The sequence below is a fragment of the Cervus canadensis genome, chromosome 22, assembly GCF_019320065.1.
Source record: "Cervus canadensis isolate Bull #8, Minnesota chromosome 22, ASM1932006v1, whole genome shotgun sequence".
NCBI classification, from domain to species: Eukaryota; Metazoa; Chordata; class Mammalia; order Artiodactyla; family Cervidae; genus Cervus; species Cervus canadensis.
The window spans coordinates 17320868-17347862 of record NC_057407.1 but is presented as its reverse complement, the minus strand read 5'-3'; the positions used below and the strand labels follow the sequence as shown (position 1 = coordinate 17347862).

Here is a 26995-nt window from a genome sequence, read left to right as displayed (position 1 = left end):
AGCATCTGCTACATGAAGGTGTCCCTGCCTATGAGAACTGTCGGGGGTGGGGGTGGAGAGACAACAGACAACACACGAGCTCATAGATAATAATACAATACATCGTCACACATACCATGAAGCAAAGACCTGTGTTCCATGAAAGAGAGTAAGAGGGAAACCCCTCATGGGCTGAGGGGGGCCAGGGAGAGAACGGCATTGAAGCTGAGACTGAGAGGTGGAAGGAAGAGCCCTGCAGGTGCAGGAACAGCTGTGCAAAGGCCAGGAGGAGGGAACTGAAAGCCAGGCAGTGAGGGGAGGCCAGCGGGGCAAGAAGAGAATAGAGGATGGGACCTTGAAGGGGTGAGTAGGTAGAAGCCACCACAAGGAATTTGGTCCTTCTGTCAAACAAAGAGCTTTTGAAGGATTCTAGTCAGAGCACTGACTGCCTTCAGAGAGCAACTAGCTTGAGGTCCAGACACAGCCTGGTGTGGAAGACGCTGCGTGAGGTCCAAACCAGAGCCTGCTTCACCAGTTGGAAACCATCATACAAATGTGAGATCTGTCGCAATTACGCAACCTTACATAAAATGCACGCTCCCTGCCCCAACCCCCAGGCTGGTTATGAAACATAATGACTGGAGCAATCTGCATGCTATACAAGATCATTGCTAAGACACACTCCTTATTACACATGGAATGGCATCAGTCACTGGAAACACCTGTTTTGAGTCATGAGGATGTCCCCTGCCAAGAGTAAAAACTTTCCCACCGGCTCCTCATTTCTTTTTTGCTGCTTTTGGATACCTTGACTTGTGACACTTTCACTCCCTCTGGAATCCCCATGTTGCCTTCCTCAAATTCTAAGCATCCTTTGTCTCCACTGACTCCCGCCCCACCAGCACCCATGGTGAACGGCCGTGGCTGCCGGTGGTGTCTGGGGTCACATGTCTCAACCTCTGATCCTCACATCTACCCATTCACAAGACACGTGCAAATCTTCAGTAGGGTCTATTGACAAGGACTAGAGCTTAAGTCTTTGAAGGAATCCAATTGTCCTTGCTCAATCAGGATGGTGTTTCCCAAGGTGGATGGAGCTCAAGATATTAAAAGGAGTTATGTGAATAAAGGGTTCCATGGACAATAAATTCAAGACATACTGTTCCAACATAGTTAAGCAGCTTTGTTCCAGCCTTGCAGGACTTTTTAGGACATTTAATATGCTAACGTGTATTATAAATCTCCAAGAAGGAGGGATATATAAATATCCTTTTTTTCAGGAGCATCTTATACACTACTGTTTGGAAGTACAAGGCACAGGAAATGTCACGGTAGCCACTTAATGGCAGAAAGAAGGACACCTCAAAGTGTTCAGTGTGGGTCAGGCCAGTGTCTGCCTTTCTTTCCAGGCTCCAGGCTTCTGGAAGAGATAGTCTCAAACTTCCACTTCCCAACACTGGAGCCCAGCAGAAGGAGAAGCAGAGGGTTTCTGCTCTACCTGGGTCACCAGTGCTCCAGCCCCTCATGTTATCAGGAACGCCTGGGGTTGGCTGAGAGTCATCTGAGGCTAAGCTGGCCCAGAAGGACATGTTGGCATGGGCATTGTTTAATCGACTTAAAAGAATAAAAAGCTTTTTAGCACTTTGTCTAATTACTAAGCAAGTACATGCTTTTATTTTAAAAAGAAAATTCAAACAATACCCAAGGGTATACAATAAAGCCTGGAAGTTCTCTTTTTCCTCCTCACAGCCCCTGACCTGCTGGTTTCTTACTGAGTCTGGTGTGCCTGGTTTGGTGGGGGAGAATGCTGGTCTGGAGTGAGAGTGAGTGGGACCAGACCGCAGCTTTGCCACAGGCGAGCTGTGCCTCTTTGAACACGAGCCTCAGTTTGCTCAGCTGCAAAATGGAGGGACCACGGTAAGGGCCTGGGGGAGTGTGTGATGAGGTGAAACAGAAAGCAGTCAGTGAAGCCCTGCACTTAACCTGATTCAGCTAAACTTGACTCAAGATTTTACTTCCAGAATCCAGGCACTTTGTTAAAGAAGTTCGAGTGCTAATTACAAAAAGGGGTCAAACTCTTCATCTGTTCATATGATTTTTTTTTATGTCTTTAAGGGCAGTGTCTATATACAGAAACCATTATTCAGAGGTTCCTTTATTTTTCAAATTAATATTAAAATTATCAAAGTTAAAAAATGCAAAAACATTAATTTACTCTCTGATCCTATAGGTTAGGTTATTTTTGATGCTGAGAATGAACACCTTTCCCAGGACCCTGGCAGGGTGATTACTGCCTTAGACAATGCTTTTAAGTTCGACATATACAGGTTTTTTATTCCATTGATAAGTCCAGCTAAGATTGCCAGGTAAAATACATGTTGCCTAATTAAATTTGAATTATCTAAAATTCAAATTGACCTAGTGCTCTGTATTTTTATTTGCTAAGTCTGGCAACTCTACATCCAACAAACTTAAATAATTACCTCTAAGGGGTTACAGACCCATTTACAAACATTTTAAACTTCTTTTATATCTATTTCCTTGTAAAGTTCTTCAGTTATCTGAATTAATTTAAAAAAGCCACCCTTTTTAATACTAAATAATTCTAATACATTCAACTTATAAAACACTGTTAACGCAGAATTCTTATAAATGTTCCAGAACTGTACAGAAACTAAGGAAGGTTTCAAACAAGGGTTACAAATCTAAATACATTCCCTCAATTGCACATTTTATGTTGTAGTTACAAGACTGCCAGTTTAATAGGTTAAAATCTTTCATATGTTACAAGGTCATAAAATACCACATATGTAGAAATTCCCTCTTGAAAGACACAAAAAACTGTACCCACTGAATTCTCAACCATTCTCTGGTCGGAAGATACCCACTCACCAGGGAGGACAATCACCACCAGCTTTTCACCAGAGATTCAACCAGGCTTAAGGTCTGGACTGTGGCCAAGGGGGAGATTAACATCCCCACCAGTTCAGGAAGTCATTATTTCCTTCCATGTATTCAACACTCTGGGATTATCTCCTTAGAACGCCTGGGTGTGCTTGGCTAGTGATTTAGCCAGGATGCTGACTGGATGCATGCTGGTGATACTTGCACGCTCTTCCCTGTGGCTATGACCACACACCCATCACATCAAGAGGGAGTGGTCTGGAGATCCCAGCACTGCCTTCAACTTATTCTCATTACTTCCTCTCTTCACAGAAGACTTTGCCATGACAAGGTCTGCAAATCCTACCTGGGTTTATAAATTGACTGGATTTTGTACTTGTTTTTGCTTTTCAGATCTTCTCATCTTCCTGCCCAAATCTCTAAAAGCCATTTTGTTGTTGTTGTTTAGTTGCTAAGTCGGGTCCAACTCTTCGCGACCACATGGATTGTAGCACACCAGACTCCTCTGTCCGTGGATTTTCCCAGGCAAGATTACTGGAGTGGGTTGCCATTTCCTTCTCCAGGGGATCTTTCTGACCAAGGGATCCAACCCACATCTCTTGCACGGCAGGCAGATTCTTTACTGGTGGGAAGACACCAGGGAAGCCCCAAGAGCCATTTTACTTGGACTGAAATCCTACAGTTCTTGCAAAACCTTCCTTTCACAGGGACACACAACTCTCACAAACATTAAATAATATCAGATTGAATCATGGATCTCCCCAAAGGCTTAACTCTTTGTCCTTTCAGTCCAAAGACTGACTCTCCCAGCAGATCTGCAACTGCTTTTCTGGCAATACACTGCTAGTATTTGGTGTGTTAAATTGTATATAGCAAAACTTGCCTTAAAATTTATGTTTTTCAAACCAGACTTGACTTTAATTACGCCCATCAGAGTTGTTGGCAAGCTGGAACTGGGTGTGTCCAGGGACAGCTAACTGCCAAATCCCAGTGATGACAGAAAACCTGGCAGAATTCCCCACTGTCCCCTGCCTCCTTGTCCTCCCACCCACACACAGAAGGCTCCACACCCCAGGTGCCCTCTGGGGTGGACCATTTCCAAGTTCATCAGTTTCCAGGAGAAGGCATATGGTACACAATCACAGCAGAAATGACCAGATGTCAGGGCTGGCTTCCGGCTGGGTTACGAGTGACTTTACAGAGACTGATGCCTAGATTAAGCGGACCCGTTTCCTCATCCAAGTGACAAAAACAGGGGATCCTAAAAACTAGCTCATTTCCTTCATTCCCTTGGGGAATGAAACTCATGATCTTCAGTTCCTCAGAGAAGTGAAAGCAGCAACAAGGAATCCAGTAATTCCTGTTATCAGCAAGCTTTACAAGTCAGCGGAGTCTGAGCAGGTGGCCCAGAGCCCGCTCTCCAGACACTGCTACCCTCTTTCTGAGCCCTGAAGTCAGAGGAGCCACGATGCCTCCGCCACCGGCCTGCCTGCTGCTTCTCCTCCTCCTCTCCACCCACAGCGCCCTGGCCTTCAAGATCTGCTCCTTCAATGTGAGGTCCTTTGGGGAATCCAAGAAGGCAAACTGTAATGCCATGGATGTTATTGTGAAGGTAAGTACATTTTCCTGTTAGAAGGACTGCTGGATACCCCTCACGCTTTCTCTAAAGCTTTCAGACTTTTAAGAGACTCAAGAGGAGTTTAACTGAAGTTAGCCCCTAGGATGAAGGAAGCTTGTGCACTCTCTCCCACCCCCTCCACTCCTCTCCCTTTCTTTTTCCTTCTCTCCCCCTCTAGCCATCAACCTTTTTCCAACTCCCAAGTCTAATCTTTCTCCCCACTTAGCTAAGACTTCCCTTGGGTAATATGATCAATGTCTTGAGACTCTGTTCACATTCTTCTGGTATCAGTTGATTCTCTTTATCCTATGCTGCTGCTGCTGCTAAGTCACTTCAGTCGTGTCCAACTCTATGCGACCCCATAGACGGCAGCCCAGCAGGCTACCCCGTCCCTGGGATTCTCCAGGCAAGAACACTGGAGTGGGTTGCCATTTCCTTCTCCAATGCATGAAAGTGAAAAGTGAAAATGAAGTCGTTCAGTTGTGTCCGACTCTCAGTGACCCCATGGACTGCAGCCTACCAGGTGCCTCCGTCCATGGGATTTTCCAGGCAAGAGTACTGGAGTGGGGTGCCATTGCCTTCTCCACTTTATCCTAGAAGTTAATTTATTTTTGATGCTGGGGCTGAAACCCTTCCCAAGGCTCTGGGTTTTATTACCTTAGAAAACCCCAGAGACACCACATTCTGGTGGGAGCACCAGGGGCCCTGGGTTTACCTCTCACCTGACAGCCAGATGCAGCCAGCTCCTTCTCCCCTGAGCCCCTGTGCCTTTCAGTAAGATGGTCTCACACAACCTGACCGGCACTGCAGGGTCACTGTGAAAATGTCACGAGTCCGTGGTAAGAGCTAACACTTACAGAGCCTTTGCTAAGCCCACTCTGTGCCAGTCACTGTATTAGGCATTTTATATTAGGACAATTTATTTAACTTAAGTAAGCCATGATCACATCTGTCATGTCTTCATAAACACTATCACCTCCTCACCCACAATTTCTTCCCTATCAGTTTTTTTGTGTGTGTGTGTGAAATAACATCTTCATTTTTTTAAATTAGAGGAGTGTAATTTTTAAAATTATAAACATATTTTATAAATTAATTTTATTAGACTAAAAATAGTCAACATGGACTATTTTGAAAATACAGAAACATATAAAGAAGTATCCTATCACTTGAAGGTAACAGTTGTTGGCACTTGGGTAACTTTGTTGTGGATGTTTTTCTATACAAAAATAATACATAAACATGCATCTATTTTGCAGCATGGAGATATCCTATTCTGCTTTTATATAAGAAGTATTTCATATGTTGTTAATATTCTTTTAAAACACAACTTTTAATGCCTTATGCTGTGTTTCCAACATGTTTCATTCAATGCTTCCCTGTCTGGGGATGTTTAGGATATTTTCAGTTTTTCTGTTGCAATACATCTTTGCCTTTGATCTGCATAAGTAATAATAAGGGCTTCCTAGGTGGCTCAGTAAAGAATCCATCTGCTAAGAAGCAAATGTGGGTCCGATTCCTGGGTCAGGAAGATCCCCAAGAGAAGGAAATGGCAACTCACTCTAGTATTCTTGCCTGGGAAATCCCATACAGTAATAATAATAATAATAATATTTTGTTGTTTGCCTCCTATATGGCTGGCCCTGTTCTAAGTATTCATTTGTCCTCCAACAATCCTGTGAGGGAATGACTATTATTATGCCAATTTACAGATAAGGAAACTGAGATGCAGAGTAGTAGCAGAAACCTTTTTACAGTGGAAGACATTCCTCAAAGTGAGAAAACTAGATCAAAGTAATAATGCATTTCTCTGGTGGCTCAGATGGTAAAGAATCTGCCCACAGTACAGGAGACACAGGTTAGATTCCTAGGTTGGGAGGATCTCCTGGAGATGGGATCTTCTACACACTCCAGTATTCTTGCCTGGAAAATTTCATGGACAGAAGAGCCTAGAGGGCTACAGTCCATGGGGTCGCAGAGTAACTGAGTGACTAACATCTTCTTTCACTTTTCACAAACATATTCTAAAGTGCTTTCCAGAAAGATCTGACAGTGATTAAGTGACTAAATCAGGAGGCTGGTTGGGAGAGCAGCATTCAGCTCTCCCTGGTGAACCCTATGTCTGATGCCATGATATGCAAGCCTGTTGATGGAAGGATGCAGACTCTGACATAGTCTTACTCCTCTGTCACTACACTGGTGTATCTTCAGCCCCTGGTAATTCTTAATGGCACCAGGCCAGTGTCAGGGGCCCTCTCTGCTCTGCCCTTTTTAGAGAGGAAACTAGAATATACATGTGCTCTGGAAACAGGACCAGTGGCATAATCCCCCTGCTCCGTGTTTCTGGAAGCGATGTGAGAAGACAAAATGAACACTGAGGGTGCTCTGTCCTTGACCACCAGATTCCAGCCCATTAGAACTTCATACAAAGAAAGGTCCCAGCAGCCTCCAGTGGGTGTTGGCACCCTGGTCCTCAGCTTACTGCTCATTCTGAAAGAGACCCTCCTGTATTCTTTACCCACTCAGTTCTTCTTTTTTTCTTTTTTTAGCCACTCCCTATGGCAGGCATTTGGGATCTTAGTTCCCTGACAAGGGGTCGAACCTGTGACCCCTGCAGAGGACGCGCAGAGTTCTAACCACTGGACCACCAGGAAAGTCCCCACAATGAATTATTTCTTGCCTCTCAGGGCTTGTTCAAAAGTCTCCTCCATGGAACCTTCCCTGATCCTCTGGGCAGATGTAATTCCTCAACACTCTCATAGGTCTGACTTTTATTAGCACAACTGTCTTTGGTCTCTCACTGTAGCTAGTTCTTTCCATTTGTCTTTCTCACTGATAAGGAGTCTTTGAGGGAGGGATTGTATTTTAATAGTGTAGCATGGTGGGCTTTGCAGTCATGTGAACCTGATTTCACATCCTACTCTACCACCTATACTGGCTTCAGGACTTCAGTCAGTCAGTCACTCTGAGGGTGGTTCCTCCTATGCTTAATGAGTTCAAAATCATAGCTGTCTCAGAGCTAGTGAGGCTCTCAGTAGGCTCACGATAAATGTTACCTCTTACAATTATTATAATTGTACTTCTTTATTTCTGCAGTATCCAGCCTGGTATTCTTTACTTACTAAGGCCTTAATATATATATTTATTATTATTATTCTAATTATTCAAACAAAGCCAACTTGCGGGACTTACAGGGGTCATGTGCTTTTGGTCTGGATTCTGGTTTCCTAGGTTCACATCCTGGCTCAGCCACTTTCTAGCTGGGTGATTCTGGATAGTATCTCACCTTTCCCAGAAAGAACCTCAGGCTCCTTGTCTTTACAATGTATACCATAATAGTACTTACCTCAGGGAGTCCATCATTTATTTCAGAGAAGAAGATAGTTAATTTAACAAAGCACCTAATCTGATACTTAAAACATAGTAAGTGCCCCCCAAATAATAAAACAATCAATCAATCTAATCAAAAAATGGGCACTCTATATAGATATTTCTCTAAAGAAGACATACAGATGGCCAATGGACACATGAAAATATGCCCAATGTTGCTAATTATTAGAGAAATGCAAATCAAAACTACAGTCACTCTAGTCAGAATGGCCATCATTAAAAGGTCAACAAATAGCAAATGCTAGAAAGGATGTGGAGAAAAGGGAACCCTCTGACATTGTTGGTGGCTCAGACGGTAAAGAATCTGCCTGCAGTGCGGGAGACCTGGGTTTGATCCCAGGGTTCTATCTCCTGGAGAAGAGAATGGCAACCCACTCCAGTATTCTTGCCTAGAGAATTTCATGGATAGAGGAACCTGGTGGGCTGCAGCCCACGGGGTCGCAAAGAGTGGCACACGACTGAGCGACTAAAACTTTCACTTTCATATGTATAACTGACTCACTGCTATACAGCAGAAATCAACACCACACTGTAAATCAACTACAATGAAAAAAAAATAAGAGTAAGTGCCCAATAAAAGGTTTCATTATTTGTAGTAAATGGCCTCACACCCCCAGGGAATTCTCTCTCTGCAGGTCATCAAACGCTGTGATATCATACTCCTGATGGAAATCAAGGACAGCAACAACAGGATCTGTCCCACGCTGATGGAGAAGCTAAATGGGTAAAGATGGGGCCCCTGGACCCTCTGCCGGCTTAAAGCCAGGTGCAAGGACATCTGAAAATCCCCTGGGAACTGAAACTAGTGTGAGGACCTGCACTGGCCCAGACCACCAGGTCACATGGCCAACACTGCCCAGGCTCTCAATTTTACTAACTGTGGTCCTGAGAATTTTCAGCCAGCTAGTTTTTTTTTTTTTTTTAGGGGAATTACTTCACACATTTCAGTGGGTTTTGTCATACATGAATGAATCAGCCATAGATTTACATGTATTCCCCATCCCGATCCCCCCTCCCACCTCCCTCTCCACCCGATTCCTCTGGGTCTTCCCAGTGCACCAGGCCCGAGCACTTGTCTCATGCATCCCACCTGGGCTGGTGATCTGTTTCACCATAGATAGTATACATGCTGTTCTTTTGAAATATCCCACCCTCACATTCTCCCACAGAGTTCAAAAGTCTGTTCTGTATTTCTGTGTCTCTTTTTCTGTTTTGCGTATAGGGTTATCGTTACCATCTTTCTAAATTCCATATATATGTGTTAGTATGCTGTAATGTTCTTTATCTTTCTGGCTTACTTCACTCTGTATAAGGGGCTCCAGTTTCATCCATCTCATTAGGACTGGTTCAAATGAATTCTTTTTAACCAGCCAGCTAGTTTTAATATGATAAAACAAAAGAGGGAAACAGGTGAGGAGTCAGGACTGACAGAAATGAAACAGACTAGAAGCTGAGCTGAAGTACTGTTACAAAGACAAGACTGAGTGCAAATATGAAAACATGATATGTCCACAGGCTGGAATATTACACAGCGATTAAAAGTCACGGTTACTACAGAGTAGGTTAGAGCTAAATATTCCAGCATGGAAAGATGGCTACAATACATGGCAAAAAGCAAGTTCAGAACTGTACGTAGAAGAGCCCATTTTAGTAATCACACTACGTCATACATGAATAAGGGTGTGGTTGAGTGTGCATGGGCATAAAAGAAAGACAGGAAGGATGTGCTCAACTGTTAAGAGTGGTTTCTTCTGGGGCGTGGTGGGTATGACTGGAGGACCACTTGGAAGCGGGGTGTGAAGAAAGGGGAAACATTTGCTTTTTATTTTATATACCTCTGTCAGTTCAGTTCAGTTCAGTCGCTCAGTTGTGTCTGGCTCTTTGCAACCCCGTGGACATATACCCAATGGATATAAACCTCTGTATGATTTGATTATTTTACAAAAAGTCTGAATTTGATTATTTGATTTGAATTTTTGAGTATTTTACAAAAAGTCTGAAGGCTGAGAGAAACAGCCTTCGATGCTCTCCTTCACAGAGAGATGCCCTTGGGCTGATGCCAACCACCCCTCTCTGGGCCTCAGTTTCTCATCTGAGAGTCCAGACCTAGAGCAGAGCATCTCCTTTTTAGCCTCCCAGGTCTGCTCTTGACGGTGACAGAGGGACTGAAGCCCAGGCGCTCGGCATCTCCACTCAGCTCAGGCCACCTGGGCTTGGATTCTGGCTTGGCTATGACCTTGGACAAGTTACTGAACCTCACTGTACCTCATTTTCCCCATCTATAAACAAAGCTAATAACAGAACTCATCTTCCTGGGATGTGGTGATAATTAAATCAAATCATGCACATAAATGGTTAAGCTGTGCCTGGTATGGAGCAGTAGCAACTAAGTGCTGGGATGTTCATCACTAGTAAAAGTCAGGGGATGTATGTAATGGCAATTGATGATCCAGAGGGCCACAGGAAACAGCTACTGATATACCGTAACCATCACAAAGGCCAGGCATCCTGTTAACCGGTCTATGTGCTATCTCATTCACTCCTCACAACAAGCCTGTAGAGCGGTTCTACCACTGCTTCTCTTATAGCTGAGGGACCAAGACACAGACAGCAGGGATCTGCCCAAGGTGACCCAGCCAGTAAATGGCCAAACCTACCTTTGTACCTGGGTGGTGTCCGACTCCAAAGCAAGTGCTCTAGTCTGAGTCCCCTCAGCCTTCCTTGGAGTGGCCCGAGCCAGTTTTCAGAAGTACGGGCGACTGAGGGGACAGGGGGTTACAGGGGGTTACAGGGGGTTACAGGCACCACCTGCAGCTGGTCTGGACTAAGCCCTCCCACCCTCAGTTCTCCCCACCCTCCCTTGACTGTGCTGTGGACTCCAAGCAGAGCCAGGCCTGTTTGTCTCCTAATCCTCTGTAAGCCAGGAAGGGCCTTCGTCACTTCATAGCTGAGTCATTGCAAGCAGTTTGCCAACCCAGGACTTGGCAGGCTAGATTTAGAACAGAGCCAGTCTTTCCAAATTGGAAGCCCAGTGGAATCCACTGTCTGCACTCCTGGGGCCCCCATAGCCAGATCTGCCTTACAATATTCATTTCCAGGAATTTCTGTAGGCTCTAAGTTGGCCCCTAAAAGCCTCCATTGGGTTTCTCCCAATGGAACCTGAGAATATGCCACAGCTTAGACATACCCCAGATCTTCTAGTGGGAAGATGAAGTAGACTCTGCCCAGGGCGGAGTTATCAGCAGGTTTGGCACACACATGTGACGGTCAAGTCTTCCTGATAAGGGTGAGGCAGAGGATCAATGGGACTTTATGACTGTATCTTCAGCCCTCAGGACAGAAACAATAGCTATTTGGAATCAAGTTTCAGGACTTGTAAGAAAAATGCCTGGGGGTTTTCAGAGCAGAAATGTCCAACAAAAATCTTAGTAGGTCAGCCATAAAAAGGGACGCATTTGAGTCAGTTCTAATGAGATGGATGAACCTAGAACCTATTATACAGAGTGAAATGAGTCTGAAAGAGAAAGATAAATACTGTATTCTAACACATATATATGGAATCTAGAAAAATGGTACTGAAGAATTTACTTACAGGGCAACAATGGAGAAACAGACATAGAGAACAGACTTTCCGACAAGGGGAGGGGAGGAGATGGGGAGGGGAGGAGAGGGGGAGGTGTATGGAAAGAGAAAAAAGGAAACTTACATTATCATATGTAAAATAGATAGCCAACAGGAATTAGCTGTGTGGCTCAGGAAACTCAAACAGGGGCTCTGTATCAACCTAGAGGGGTGGGAGGGGGAGAAAGACAGGAGGGAGCTTCAAAAGGGAGGGGATATATGTCTACCTATGGCTGATTCACGGTGAGGTTTGACAGAAAACAGCAAAACTCTATAAAGCAATTATTCTTCAATAAAAAATAAATTAATTAAAAAAAATCTTAGTAGGAATCCTGCATATGATAACCTGGTGAAGTTTATTCTACCAGGAAGTATGAGGTACAGTCCAGCCACGGGCCAGAACAACCTTCGAGGCTGACTGTGGCCTGAATCTTCTATGCTCTCAGTGATGTCCCACAGGTATAGGACAAAGCAGGTGGGTTTGGGGGTGAGTAAGATCTCAATCCAAATCCTAGCTCTGTACTTGCAAACTATAAAAATGGAGTAACAGTAGTACTCCCCTTATCAGGACAAGAAATAATGGCAGATGTCACATTCCCAGTCAGTGGTGGCCTTTCTTATGAGACTCAAAAGTTATAATGAACAGAAGCCCTTCTACATGATGCCATTGGACATACAGAGGCTGACTGGAGGGAGGGGAACCTAGGCAGAGAGAAATGTTTGTTCTTTAAGACACAATGTAAAATCTTTTTGTTTTCCAGACATTCAAGAAGAAACATAACATACAACTATGTGATTAGCTCTCGCCTTGGAAGAAACACATACAAAGAACAGTATGCCTTTCTCTATAAGTAAGTACAAATTATGCTTCCTGGAACATGGTTTACTTATCAATATGATCGTGAATGGAATAAAAATCTTTTCCTCAAAACCAAATTTAGATGTCAAACCAGTTCTCAATATTGACCAAATTACTGAACTGTTAAAATTGGGGCTGATGGAAAGGATAATATTAACTCTTCAAAACTAATTTGTTGGATGACTCAGTGACCTGGTCAGGAAAGTCAAGAGTTCTTTATCTCTCATGGTCAAGTCCTGGCAAGGGATGGAAACATGAATTGCCCAGCATGGCTGCTCTGGGACATCACATTCTCATTTTCTTCCTACTAATTATTTCTGCTGAGTCTGACCTTTAAGTTTTGAGCTCCCCAGATATTCAGTTCCCCAAGGGCTCTGGCCCTTGAGAAGACTGACTGAGCCTTGTCCTCAGGTAAAAGATCCCTTCCGGCACTCGACTCTGCAGGGGAGGCCAATAAAGCTGTGGGGACATTCATCTCTGCTTCTTGAAAGAAGTAAGAAGAGAGCCAACTCATCTGGGAGGACTGTCTTTTTTTCTTTTTTCTTCCAGAGAAAAGCTAGTGTCTGTAAAACAAAGCTACCTCTACCATGACTATCAGGCTGGAGACGCAGATGTATTTTCCAGGGAACCCTTTGTGGTCTGGTTCCAGTCACCCTACACCGGTGAGACCCACAGGCCCCTCTCACCCCTCACTTCCCCAGCGAGCCCATGAATGGGCAGCAGCCCTGAGTTGTGAGCTGTGATCTCAGGGTTTATGCAGCATCTTTAAGGAGGCATTTCGCTTGAGATGACCATTAGGGGCTCCTGACACTTGAATGCGGAGGACACAGTATAGTTTGATGACACCAGGCTGGCTGCTTAGAATGCCACAGCTCAAGACTTCCTCGTCCTAGAAGCCACTTTCTGGAATCAATAAAACCTTACTCTTACATGATAAGAGTAATCTTAGGAGCATTCAGGCTGATGGCAATTATTTAGAAAAATCCCCCAGTCCCAATGAAAGACAGCTGCTCCTTCATTTGAAAAATCTGAACACTGGTCAACAAAGATGATCTCCCAACCTAGAGCCACACTGCCCCTTCAGTAACCACAGAGCAATCTCCCCCACAGACTGGGGGTGTCGAGGAAATCGAAAAGATTGCACTCTGATCTCTGACAACAATAGTACTTGTATTAGTCACAAACAATCATTTATCCGCGATGAACGCCAGATTCCTGGCATCTTTGCAACACCCAACAAGATAGCAATTACGACTGTCTCTGCTTTACAGAGGAAATTGAGGTTCAAATAGATGGAGTCACACACCCAAGATCATCCAGCAGTTATTGAAGTGGACAAGCCAGGGCTGTAACACAAACTGCCATCTCAGGAGCCCATGCTTTTAACTACCATGCAATACTTAACAGAAAGTCAAGAATTACTTTGATTTGTAGACTGGAACTATAGAGAATCAGATCTTTTTTCCAATACCCACTACATGGGTACTGGACAAGACAGAAAAGGTCCCTGTCCTTGTGAAGTTATGGTGCAGCAGGGGTGACAGATAATAACTAGTCAGAGCTGTATGTATGGACACCTATATTTATATCACACAAATATTAACATCTTGAACTATGAAGTTAACTATTTCTGCACAGGGTTAATAGCTCAGAACAGAGTATTTCGAGAAAACAAACATGGAAGAACAGCAGGAGATTTTCAGTAGGAAACAAACAAACAAACAAAAAACTGAGAAGGAGGTGGGGGCTACTGAGGAACCAGAAATGCCTTTCAGAGAGGACATTCAATAATCATTTTTTCACGCACATGATTCACATTTAGCTGACCTGGCAGTGTTAGGAGAGGCCCTTCCCACCAAACGATTCTTTCTTCTTCTTTCTTCAGCCTTTGTGAACTGCTGAACAGACCTGTTTGTCTGGAGCTTCCACCCTTCCCTACTACCCTTGCCCCACAACACCCACCCCTGCTGGGATGGCACCACAGCTCTGCCATGTTTGGAGTTTTCTCTCCATCTGAACAAGGAAATGTCTTTATGTCCCCTCTGTTTGGGATTAAAGAGGAAGGAATTCGCCATTCATCTATCTTTTCTTCCTTCATTTATTCTCTCAATCATTCATTCATGAGTTCAATAAACAAACACTTCTGAGCACCTCCAATGTGCCAGGCATGGTGCCAGGTTCTGGAGCCAAGATGGTGAACAAGAAGATAAGACTGCCCTCAGAGAGCTTAGGTTCCAGTGGGCTAAACTAAGAAGCCAAGCAGGTAATTTCAGGGCATGAAGGCAGTAAGCAGGGTTTACTGAATAGCGGGGTAAGGGGCCACCTTAGATAGGGCAATTGGGGGACGCCCCCCCAGACAATGTCTCTGACCAGAGAAGTCAGTCACAGATTGCTGGTGGAAAGGCATTCTGGCGGGAGGGCAGAGTGAGCACACACGCTCAGAAGCAGGAGAGGAGCTGGGATGTTCATGGGACCAAAAAGAGGCTGGGGAGTGGGGAGGAGGAGGGAGGGGCAGAGTGAGAGACAGGCTACTGAACCAGGACAGGTCTTGGAGACAGGCTGCCGGTCTGATGGGCTTCCCACTGCGGGACTTGAGCAGTGATTACCTAATAGACCCCAGCTCCTGAGAAGAGAGGGGACTCAGGTACAGACCAAGGGAGAGCCTGAGGAGATGTTCAGAAAGACACCTGCTGTTAGCAGGCGGGCGAGACACCCACCTCGTCTCACTCAGGCTCCCTCAGTCCCTCCTGCTGGGGAGGCCACAAAGGACCACTCTGCTTTTTACATAAAATTGTTCAGGCTTTTTTTTCCCCCTTCTACTTACAAAAGGAGTATAAACTAAAAACCTTTTTTTTCTATTTAGAAAAAGTTTTTTTTTCCCTTAGTACAAAGTCAAACAGGCTTAATGTTTTTTTAAAAAATAGAAAATACAAGGCATTTTTTTAAAAATGAGAAAATAAAAACACCCACAATGCCAGTGAGGAACACTGTCTACCAGCTTTCTCTTACTCAGGAAGGGCAACTGGGAGAAAAGAGGCTTTTGTGTGCTGAAAATGGCAGTCTAATGACCATAAGGTTATTTAAATCTCAACCACTGGACCTTCTGGAAATGGGGGGGTCATAGATGACACAGTCCGTGACTTTTGGGGGGACAGCCTGTTTCCCTGAAGCAGTGTTCATGGAATCTTGACAGAGGAAATGTGTGACCTCTGCTTCTTTCCTGTTCCTCAGCTGTCAAGGACTTCGTGATTGTCCCCCTGCACACCACCCCTGAGACATCCGTTAAAGAGATTGATGAGCTGGCTGATGTCTACACAGATGTGAAACGTCGCTGGAATGCAGAGGTGATGACCCTCTATGTCTGCTGAATTCCCATCTAGCAGGGGCAGAATCTGGTTCCTGAGAGGGGATGAGCAATTCTGAGGGAGGGTGAGGAGGCAGGGTCTGTGCAGATGACCACCACTCGACAGCTTCATTTTAGGCCTTTTCTCAGCCCCAAATATCTTTCTGCTAAATGTACCTGGGTACGCTCCCTGTGGGTCTTGGGAAATTCATACTCTGCTCCACTAATAATGGCTGCCAACATTCACTGAGCAAATGAATAGCTGGTACCAGGCACTAAGGCTGGACATGGATAAGTTTACTTAATCCTCCCAACAGCCGGATGAGGTAACAACTTTGATCATTCCAACTTCACAACTGAGAACAGTGAGACCAAGAGATGTCAGAAGTCTTTCAGTTACAAGTGACAGAATCCCAAAATGGCTCATGAAAAGAAAAAGCAATTCATTGGTTCAAGGTAGAGCTGGACAAGGCAATCAGGGCTTGTCTTCTCTCTCTCCACTCTCTATCTCTTAGCCTCCCGTTCCCCTAGGCGGGCTCCATTTTCAGCCTGTCTCCACCCATATGATGGCAAGATAGTCACCAACAGTTTCTAAAGCAACTGACAAATTTTCTGTCCCACAATGGAACAAATACACTGGGATGGAGCCTCATTGACTATATCTGGATCACATGTTCATCCCTGAACCAATAACTGATCAGGTGGTTGAGATGCTCTAATTGGTTAAGTCTGTGTCAGTTCCACCCCAACCTCATGGACCAAGGTAGAGGAAGATGGTTTCTCAAAGAAAGTAGCGGTGCTTTCACAGAAGGGGAATAACAATACATCCACCATCCCTCTTGGCCTCAATTATTTCCTCATTGGAAAAACAGAGCTGCCACCCTCTCCCAGAGGCTGTGAGGTGTCTGAAAGTGTGTGGCACATATGGAAATGATCCAGAGGGCTCTTCCTCATTCTTCTTTCTCCTTTTAAGATGTGACTCCAATGACACAATCCCTCCACCTCAGCTCTGCTGCTCAAAGTACAAAATCAGTCAAGTAAAGTGTGGACACAGAGCTGGGGCATGGTGCATGCAAGGGGTGTATTTCACTGCTGATTTGTAAAAGGCTCACTCACTTGTTCCTAACAAGAAACACTCACTTGTTCCTAAATTATAAATTCCATTCACTCATTTGGCAAGAATTTATTGAGCATCTGTTAAATGCCAGGTACTGGGGAGGCCTCAGTGGTACAAAAGTGACCTAGAAGGGAAACTCTTGTGCTGAGCAAGGGAGGGGCTTTCAGGAAGGTTGATTTGGATTCAGTCCTTAACTTCACCACCTGAACTTCCAAGTCGAGTAGCCTACAGAAGGTCACTATATCCTCTACTCTTTCCACAGGGGACAAAGGTCCCTTCTCCCTCTTAGTGCTTATTGTGAGATTTAAAATAAACTTTATAAAACACTTAATGTTTGGCCTGGAACACAGCAAGTGCTCAGTAAATCATGCCTACATAAATAGAAGCTGCCTGACACTCCAGCTAAGGATGATATCCTGTCCTCAACTGCACCCACCAGTCTCAGGGAAAACCATGATACCCAAGGTCAAAGAAAAATGTTTTTGAAGAAAATTCTGAGGTCAGCAACAGCACCAAACAATAGCACTAACAAGGAAATCTGTTTCCTCTCCTAAGAATACTAAAATCCTGTCTCAAAAGTCATACAGGGGAAATAACTTCCAAGATAGAAGACTCTAATGGTAGCATTAGGGCAGAGGTGGACAGCTCATTCTATCAGCCCCTCCCTGTAAGCCTCTTCTCACTTCCTCAATAGGCAAAATTCCCACTGAAGAGTTAAGTTCCCAGCTTCAAAACAAGAGAGGAAAGAGCAGGGCCAAATACACCACCTGAGTTCATTTTTCCTTTCTTGGAAACAAAAGGCATGGATTCATTCATATGTTTGTACCCACAGAGAAAAAAGATGTGAGGAATAACTGAGCTGTGTTCTTTCATCTTTAATCTGTAGTCCAAACTGGAGTGACTCGGGGATTAAGAATAGGAGGGAGCAGCTACAACAAATATCCTTCTTCCCATTAAGAACATCCTTCCTTGTCATACTTACCTGTCCAATACTTATCAGAACTGTGACTTGGTTTTAAACTGTGGCCTCTTCTTTTAAAAACAAAAAGAAATTAAGACCCTATATTAGTCTGCTTGGGCTGCCATAACAAAGTCCCAAAGACTGAATGGCTTAAACAGCAAAAATGTCTATCCTCACAGTTCTGGAGGCTGGATGTTCAAGACCAGACTGGCAGCAGGGTTTGGCTTTCTCCTTGGTCTTCCCTCTGTGTCTATGTCTTAATCTCTTTTTATGAGGACACAAGTCATATCAGAGTAGGCCTGCCCTATATGTAACCTCATTTTATCTGTATTAACTCTTTAAAGGTCATTTGCAAATACAGTCTGAGATACGGGGGGTTAGAACATATGAATCTGGGGGGACACCCTTAGTTGATAAACTGAACTCACCATTTACTGGGTGTGCAAGGTGGAGTCACTGCTACCAGTTCTGCATGAAAGTGTTAGACAACAATGCCTACAGGAGACAGTTACAAATCCTGTCTTTCAGAATTTCATTTTCATGGGTGACTTCAATGCTGGCTGCAGTTACGTCCCCAAGAAGGCCTGGAAGAACATCCGTCTGAGGATGGACCCTAAGTTCGTTTGGCTGATCGGGGACCAAGAGGACACCACGGTCAAGAAGAGCACAAACTGTGCCTATGACAGGTAGGAGGCATCTGCCAGACCACCATGAGCCCACACAGTACTTGGTGCGCGTTGGGAAAGGCTGCTCCTCCTGGGCAGATGAAGCTCCTGGCTTGGAGAGCCGAGTTGCTTAGACTTTAGGCCCCCTCCACTGGTACTCTGTGAAGCATGCAAACTGAATGGCCATATATGGTGACCTTGCACACATAGCTTAGCAGTGGCAAGAGCGGGCTTTGATGTTGGATGGGCCTGGATTCAAATTCTGTCTCTACCACTTAGTAAGTCTGGGACCAAGAGAGACAAGCTCTTTGTGTATTTGTTTCCTTACTAGTAAAACAGATTGTATTAAACATGAGGTTTAAACAGGGTAACATGTATAAATCTTCTAACACAGTATCTGGAATCTGGTTAAGTGCTCAATATATTCACTGGCTGTTGAGTACTACACATCACAAAGACATACTGCAATTTATTCACTCAATTCTCTGTCACTGGGCACTAGGTCATTACCAAGGGTTTGCTATTAAAAGCACAGCTGTAATGAACCTCATATATATATATATATATATAAATGCATTTTGTATTTATGATTTCCTCAGGATAAAAAGTCTAAAAATGAGATGAGTTACTGCAAGAAAATTTGTACTTCTAATGCTTTTCCATACATTGGGGGTGGGGAGGGGTGGATGGGCTGCACTGTGCAGCTTGCAGGATCTTAGTTCCCTGACCAGGGATTGAACCTGGGCCACGGCAGTAAAAGTGCTGAATCCTAACCACTGGACTACCAGGGAATTCCTGTGCTGTCCTGTGTTTAGTTGCTTAGTTGTGTTCGACTCTTTGCTTCCCCATGGACTGTAGCTGCCAGGTTCCTCTGTCGATGGGATTCTCCAGGCAAGAATACTGGAGTGGGTTGCCAAGCCCTCCTCCAGGGGATCTTCCAGACCCAGGGATTGAACACAGGTCTTCCACATTGCAGGTGGATCTGCAATCCTTTACCGTTCTAAATGCAAATATATACATCTAAATAATAGCATTCTCTAGTATTTATAAACTCTCCTTGGAGATTTTCAATCAGCTTTCAACTTTGCTCTTTAAGTCAGGAAGCGAGAAGGGACCTGAAGTGTGAGAACATTCATGACGGGCCCATCCACAGCAGAAACCACGGGTGGGGAAGCCCGGAGGAGCTCTGGTTCTCCAAGTGGTTGCTATTTCCTGCGCTCAACAAGCCACAAGGAAGCATGAGATGGCCAAGAGGACAGTTCTCACTTCTCTAGGTTTAAGTTCTGACTTTCATTTTCATCCCATGACCTCCTTTGTTCCTCTAAGAGTTTAGAGGGCCAGTGTGCCTTCTGCAGACTGTATCATTCCAGCTTCCCTAAATGGAGACAGCCCCGGCCCCCGACCCTGGGAAAAGCAGAACCAAGGTGGGGAGTTACAGGAGACTGAGCTGCCTGGGAACTGCCCCCTCCACCCTTATTATGAGGGGCTACCTCAAAACTGGTTGAAAAGGGTCGCTTGCTCCCTCGCCCACTTGCATATGCCAGCTGTGTGGCCTTGGCAGGTTAAGTCCCTTCTGCGGTCCCATTTCTCTTCCCTGGCAGAGGAAAGGGAGGTGACTGAAAGCAATGCTGCAGAAAAACAGTGCATCCCAGGAAAAGGTAGATTAGATGGGGTGGAGGAACAGGTCAAAAAAGATGTTTACTAAAGGACTCCCAGATGTTTTTTAAAAAATTGTATTTTTGTAACATTTATTTTCATTTATTTATTTATTTGGCTGCCCCGGATCTTAGCTGCAATACACAGGATCTTCAATCTTCACTGTAGCATGTGGGATTTTATTTTTTTTTTCATTTGCGGCATGCACACTCTTAGTTGCGGCACGTGGGGTCTAGTTCTCTGACCAGGGATCAAACCCAGGCCCCCTGCATTGGGATCATGAAGTCTTAGCCAGTGCACCACAAGGGAAGTCCCAAAAGGCCCTTCAGTTTTAAGCACGTGTATGCCGAAGGATGACAGGACTACATGATTTTTTAAACATTACTTTCTTGTTTCGGTGCTCTGAATTTCTGTGTTTTCTGTAACAGTATGTATCTCTTATGGTTTGTAAGAAGGGTTTGCATGTAAGGGAGGAGATGAAACGGCCTCAGGGGCAGTCTCTGTTCTGTGTGCTGCATGCTGGTGGACACACCAAGATGCTCGGAGCCGCTGGGCACTGGAGCAGCCTCAGGAAGCTTAGTGGGGGCCGCTGACTCGCCCACACACAAAACCAACACAGGTCCAAAACAGGGGAGCCCTAACTACGCTGTTCTTCACGTTCTGGGTCGGAAAGGATGGCTTCAAGAAATCTCCACCTGAATGCCAAGAGTTTACTTACGAAGACGAGGTCAAAATTAGCCAGGTGGTGTTGGGAGCCAACAAAGGAAACCAGGTCAGCTGGCTGGACTCAGGGAAGGCTCAGTGCACAGTCACGGGAGGGCAGTCCGACCCGGACTGTCACTCTTCAGCCAGCTGGTTGGGCCATGAAGACCCTAACCACGCCATCACATGTGAGATATATCGGACTCCATGTAACCCACTTTCCTATTCTCTATCAGCACTGCAAAGCGACAGTACTATAGTTTTCTTTCCCTGTGTTAGTCTTTAAATCTATTCCATTATGACTGAAATAAAATTAATTTCAAGAGAAAACTTCACAAAACTGAAGGTAAGGAAACAGCATTACTTGTCATCAATCAAAAAATAATTATAAAAGCAAGCCCAATGAAAACCAAAAGATGTTAAATTATGCCTTCATTCTCTTGTTGGCAGAACACTCTGTCGGACGAAACAGGAGCGTAGGGAAATATTAAATATAAGCCAGGACCTTTTTCTATAATTGAATCAGGAAAAGTGAAAATAACTGCAAAGGAAACATCTTTCAGTACTCCAGGCATTGCTATGTGCTGAGATGTCTACATCTCTTCACTGCCAGGGCTCCCTGCTCGAACAGGGGACACTGTCCTGGTGCCCACAGGTCACAGCAGGGATGACCCTGTTTTTCAACCACGGGTGCTGTGGTGAGGGTCTTTGTCAGGGAGGGGGAAATGCCCCCTTCAACCCCACTTGAGTTCTTGTGGCTGGACTGACAATAAAGTTGGCACAATACTGATTAATAGGAGAAAAAGAAACAAATCTTAGTTTGGACCCACAGAGGTCTTATAGAAATGGGACCTAAGAAGTGGTCAAGTTGTAGAAATATCTCTTTTAACCCACCTCCTGCTGCTGCTGCAGCTAAGTCGCTTCAGTCGTGTCCGACTCTGTGCGACCCCATAGACGGCAGCCCACCAGGCTCCCCCGTCCCTGGGATTCTCCAGGCAAGAACACTGGAGTGGGTTGCCATTTTCTTCTCCAATGCGTGAAAGTGAAGTCACTCAGTCGTGTCTGACTCTTTGTGACCCCATGGACTGCAGCCTACCAGGCTCCTCCGTCCATGGGATTTTCCAGGCAAGAGTACTGGAGTGGGGTGCCATTGCCTTCTCTGTAACCCACCTCCTAGAGTAATGAAATTAAAAAAAAAAAAATAAGCAAATGGAATCTAATTAAACCTAAAAGCTTTTGCACAGCAAAGGAAACCATAAACAAAACAAAGGAAACAAAACCTAAAACAAAACGAGACAACCTTCAGGATGGGAGAAAATATTTGCAAACAAAGTGACTGACAAGGGATTAATCTGCAAAATATACAAACAGCTCATGTAGCTCTATGTCAAAAAAAACAAATAAAAAAATGGGCAGAAGATCTAGATAGACATTTCTCCAAAGAAGACATACAGATGGCCAAAAAGCACATGAAAGGATGCTCAACATCACTAATTATCAAAGGAATGCAAGCCAAAACTACAATAAAGTATCACTTCACGAGGGTCAAAATGCCCATGATCAAGAAGTCTACAAATATGTTGGAGAGCGTATTGAGAAAAGGGAACTCTCCTCCACTGTTGGTGGGAATGTAAATTGGTACAACCACTATGGAGAACAGTATGGATGCTCCCTAAAAAACTACAGATAGAACTACCATATGATCCAACAATTCCATTCGTGGGCATATAGCCAGAGAAAACCATAATCCTAAAGGATACACGCACTCCAATATTCATTGCAGCATTGTTTACAATAGCCAAGTCATGGAAGCAACCTAAATGTCCATCGTCAGAGGAATGCATAAAGAAGATCTGCCATATATATATATACACACAGTGGAATATTACTCAGCCATACGCTGTGAAATAATGCCATTTGCAGCAACATGGGTGGACCTAAAGATTATCATATTAAGTGAAGTAAACCAAAGACAAATATCATATGATATCACTCATATGTGGAATCTAAGTAAAAAAAATAAAGATACAAATGAACTTATTCACAAAATAGAAAGACTTACAGATCTCTAAAACAAACTTATTGTTACCAAAGGGGAAACGTGGGAGACAGGGATAGATCAAGTGCTTGGAATGAACACACACACTACTATGAGACAGATAACCAATGAGGAACTACTGTATAGTACAGGGAACTCTACTCAGTATTGTGTGATAACCTATATGAGACAAGAATCTAAAAAGGAATGAATATATGTATAACTGAATCACTTTGCTATATACCTGAAATTAACACAACACTGTAAATCAAATACACTCCAATAAAACTAAATTTTTTTTTACAGTGGTCAAAACAGAAGGCTTTCATAATTTTTAGACAAAGAACAACAAGGAATTGACAGGACAGAAAACTCAGGTTTGTGTGCTCAATTAGTGAAGAATTTAAACAGAGTTTTGGCTTGGGGGTAGTCAATTAAAGAAGTAACAAAGTTTGTTTACACAGAAGTGTTGGCCTGAATTCCCTATTTCTGGAGATAAGGGTGCCTGTCCTTCCTTCTACCTCCAGATGCAGGGAGTGTACCTTTCACAGGGGAGATTTATTTCCTGCTTTCAAGGAGACAGAAAGGAGTGTTCCTCCTGCATTAGCTGTTTCTTAAGTAATTTTAATTCAAAATAATCATATGCTATTGGCCTATTTGGGGGGTGGCCTGCTCTGAGCTTCAGCACAAGCTAAAACCAGGACTGGACTTTCGAATTCCATGTGAAAGGGCCAAGCAGTTCAGTCATTCCAGAGGTCAAGCAAGAAGCCTGGTTTGATCTCAGAAAACAACAGTGTGGATTAATGTGATTCTTTTCCCTCTCCTTTTCCAGGATCGTGCTTAGAGGAGAAGAGATTGTCAACTCTGTTGTTCCTCAATCAAACCACATCTTTGACTTCCAGAAAGCTTACAGGTTGTCTGAAAAGAAGGTACACCTTTCTGTGCCACTGTCCTGGGCAGACGGGCTGGTGTCACCCAGTGATGGTTTAGCTCACCAATGGAGACCTGACTCTGGGCCACTGGACCTTGAGTCTCAAAGCCTATGATTCCATGACTTGAAGACCTGCCTCAATTTCTGATTGAACTGGTCCAGGGATGATGCTCCTAGTGTGTGTTCCTTTGGGTGACTCGGGGAATTTCATTCTCAGCCTCCCTCAGCTTGAACTCATTTGTCACTAAAATCAAAGTGTCTCCTAATTTCCAAATCTATCTTCCTTTTCTCTTTACAGGCCCTGGATGTCAGTGACCACTTTCCGGTTGAATTTAAACTTCAGTTTTTGAGGGCCTTCACCAACAGGAAAACATCTGTCTCTTCAAAGAAGAAAAAAAAGGCCAGTCATGCGTAGATACAAGGGTGCCATTTTATTAACTATTTCTTCCCTCTAAATAAAGCAGCTCCAACAGGTATGAACTGTTCCCTGCACTCAGGAAACAAGACTGGCCCAAATGCTTCCCTTTTTCAACCTGCATCTACTTCATCTTAAGCCAAACTGGGAAGAGTGTCTTTTATTCTCCCTCTTCAGCTCAAACCTCCCCTGAACGTCTAGAAAGGAAACTGGGGGCTTCACATCCTGACCCCACCAGGTGTCACTGCTCAAACGGCCAAGAAGCCATACGAAGAGGAACATCGGCTTTGTCTTGACCATCCTGTTCCACAGGAAACAACCCTAAAGGCCGAAACACCAAGGCCTCAACAGTACCGCATGATTTGGGCAATGAACTGCTTTAGGACCTGGCCCTCCTGTGTGAGGTCAGGCCACCATCACATCTTGCAGGGATGCAGGGTGAGGCCATTCCCACTGATCTCCCTGCCTCCAGTCTTCCAACTCAGCTAGCCCAGCGATCACCAGTATCATCCTTTGAAATTCCAATCTGATCACAGCCCAGCCCCATCCCCACCCCATTTTTAAATCCTTCAGGAGCTCCTGTCACCACATGGAGAGCGCCCAGGGTGTCTGGATGCCCAGGAAGGTCTCTATTCCCTGGTTTATCATGTCAGCCTTACCTTTGCCCACCATGGACTGTAGCCCAGCAGAACTGCCCCTTCCCTGCATGCCCCAAGCTCTCCCTCCTTCTGGGCTCAGCAACCCCCATATACCATACTCCTACTAGAACATAGACCTCATTGTATGTTCACCAAGGCCACTATTTGGGCTCTGTGGGGGCCTGGTGGGACAAAGGCCCAGCAGGCTGAGAGGGACTGGAGGATCCTGTTTTCTTTCCGCAGCTGGAGACTTGCAGAGGAGTCCAGCAGCAAGGTACCATTTTACCAATATCCATGGTGACCATTTTGGTTTTGCTTTGTCTTCCCTTATATTGTTTCTTTGAGTAGTACACGCGCAGGAGTAAATCTGTAAGCAGTACCAAGAAGGGACACTGTGCCCAGCCCTCCATCTCTGGTTTCCTGTCTCAGAAGGGGCCGCTCTTACCAGCTGACGCATTCTACCTGAGAGACTCTGCATAAATAAGCACCGTGTGTAATCTTGAGAAATAGAGCCTGGCATACTATATGCGCAGTCCCACTTTTTGCTGATTTTCCTAATGATATTGAAGGCGATGTGACTTTTGATATAAGAATGAGAGACTGTAAGCCAGATATTTGAGATTTGGTTACAAATGGCTGAGAGAATAAAATCGAAAGTGCCCTGCTTTAAACATGCCCTGATTTCTCCAAACATCCAATGAACCTCAGAGGTCCTGCTTCAACCGGTGGTGGCAAGGCTACAAAGCTTCTGTGAGGCCTTATGAGCAGTGTTCACAGTCCCAGGAAAACTTCCAACTTCCAAGGTGCAAAATGGTCAAGCAAGCAATTAAAAAATGAGCTCATTGCTGAGCAAAGGGTCATCCCTTTGTCCCAAAGGCCAGCAACGTGGCTGGGAAGAGAGTCCTGTGCCGAACGGGGCAGGCAGGGGAAGTGAGCAAGACACTACCTGAGTCTGTCCATGTCTCTGACTTGGTCTTGCCAGCCAGCAGCCTCTTTGGCGGTAAGACATCTCTGTGTCCCTGCAATGGAGCAACTTACTGGGGACACGGGCATCTGCCAGCTCCCATTCTGGGCAAACTCTGCCAAGCAAGAGGGGACGAAGTGCAGCTTCTTCTCACTGGCTGCAACTGCACAAGTCCCAGACTTCCTCCCATTGTTCTGGCTCATTTGGCTTGGCAGGGACAAGGAGCTCCTGTGACTTTTGGGGGAGTGGGGTATACCCTGGTCCTATGTACTCATCCAGCTTTGGCTTTGTCCAGAGGGTTTGAAATCATAGGGAACCAGTTACCACGCCGATTCCCCAGGGTCCAGGACCCTCAGAGTCTGTCTCACTAGGTCTGGGTTGGGGCCGTGGAACCTGAATTTTTAATAAGCTCCTAGGTAATATGAGGGCTTCCCTGGTGGCTCAGCTGGTAAAGAATCTGCCTGAAATGTGGGAGACCTGGGTTTGATTCCTTGGTTGGGAAGACCCCCTGGAGAAGGGAACAGTGACCCACTCCAGTATTCTAGCCTGAAGAATTCCATGGGCTGTATAGTCCATGGGGTCACAAAGAGGCGGACACGACTGAGTGACTTTCACTTTGAGAATGGCCTAGGTGATACGAGGACCAGATTTTTATTTCATTATTTATTGGGGACCAAATTTTTCACCCACACTCCTATACCCATCTAGATGAGAAGAGTTGTAGCACGATGTACACCACTTACTAACTGGGGGACCTTGAGCAGCTCACCAGCCTTCAGTTTTCTTATGTATAAACTGGAGTTAAAAAAGAATCAACCAAAAAAAAAAAAAGAATCAACCTCCTGGAGGAAGTTTAAATAAGATAATGCACTTAAAACACTATGTGTCCGACCACATCAAAAGCCCTCAACAAATGGAGGGGGTATTTTTATTAATAAGACTTGTTTCATCAAACGGTAAGCCAGTCAAGCTTTTGGGTATACGTACCCAGTTATTTAAGGCTCTCAGTTATTTAGAATGAATTTCTGCCATACAAGGAATCAGGCCAAGTTTCCAATTCTTTTTCATTCACCACAGCAAGTATTTTGGCATATTTGAGTCTTGAGAAATGGAGATGTCCCTACTTCCAATCCTCGTTATCTTCTCATCCTCATCCACACTCCTTTTTTACCTCAAACAAACATGCCCTTCATC

The 26995-nt window shown here is 44.6% G+C and overlaps 2 protein-coding genes and 1 non-coding gene across 5 annotated transcripts in view; 1 reads left to right on the top strand and 2 right to left on the bottom strand.

The window, feature by feature from the left end:
• ABHD6 (abhydrolase domain containing 6, acylglycerol lipase) overlaps positions 1 to 10682 on the bottom strand; it is a 74185-nt gene extending 63503 nt beyond the window's left edge. The window contains exon 1 of one of the 2 annotated variants that reach the window (XM_043443044.1): positions 10549 to 10682. The gene's annotated coding sequence lies outside the window, so the exon portion shown is untranslated. Of the gene's footprint in view, positions 1 to 2871; positions 3012 to 10548 lie in introns of those variants that run through there. The other variant, XM_043443045.1, reaches the window with a different exon arrangement.
• DNASE1L3 (deoxyribonuclease 1 like 3) lies at positions 4003 to 25508 on the top strand. Of its 2 annotated transcripts, none has more exons than XM_043443046.1 (8): positions 4003 to 4495; positions 8527 to 8615; positions 12274 to 12363; positions 12921 to 13033; positions 15603 to 15715; positions 18321 to 18478; positions 23686 to 23782; positions 24083 to 25508. In XM_043443046.1, exons 1-8 carry the CDS (start codon positions 4352 to 4354, stop codon positions 24197 to 24199), a joined length of 921 nt encoding a protein of 306 aa, XP_043298981.1. In that variant the 5' UTR covers positions 4003 to 4351; the 3' UTR covers positions 24200 to 25508. The 2 variants fall into 2 exon arrangements, with proteins under 2 accessions (XP_043298981.1, XP_043298982.1); XM_043443047.1 differs by having other exon boundaries at positions 4005 to 4495; positions 23686 to 23766.
• Positions 19177 to 19248, bottom strand: TRNAK-UUU. Its single transcript has one exon. It is a non-coding gene; the product is annotated as a tRNA-Lys (tRNA).
• Positions 25509 to 26995: the final 1487 nt, after the last annotated feature.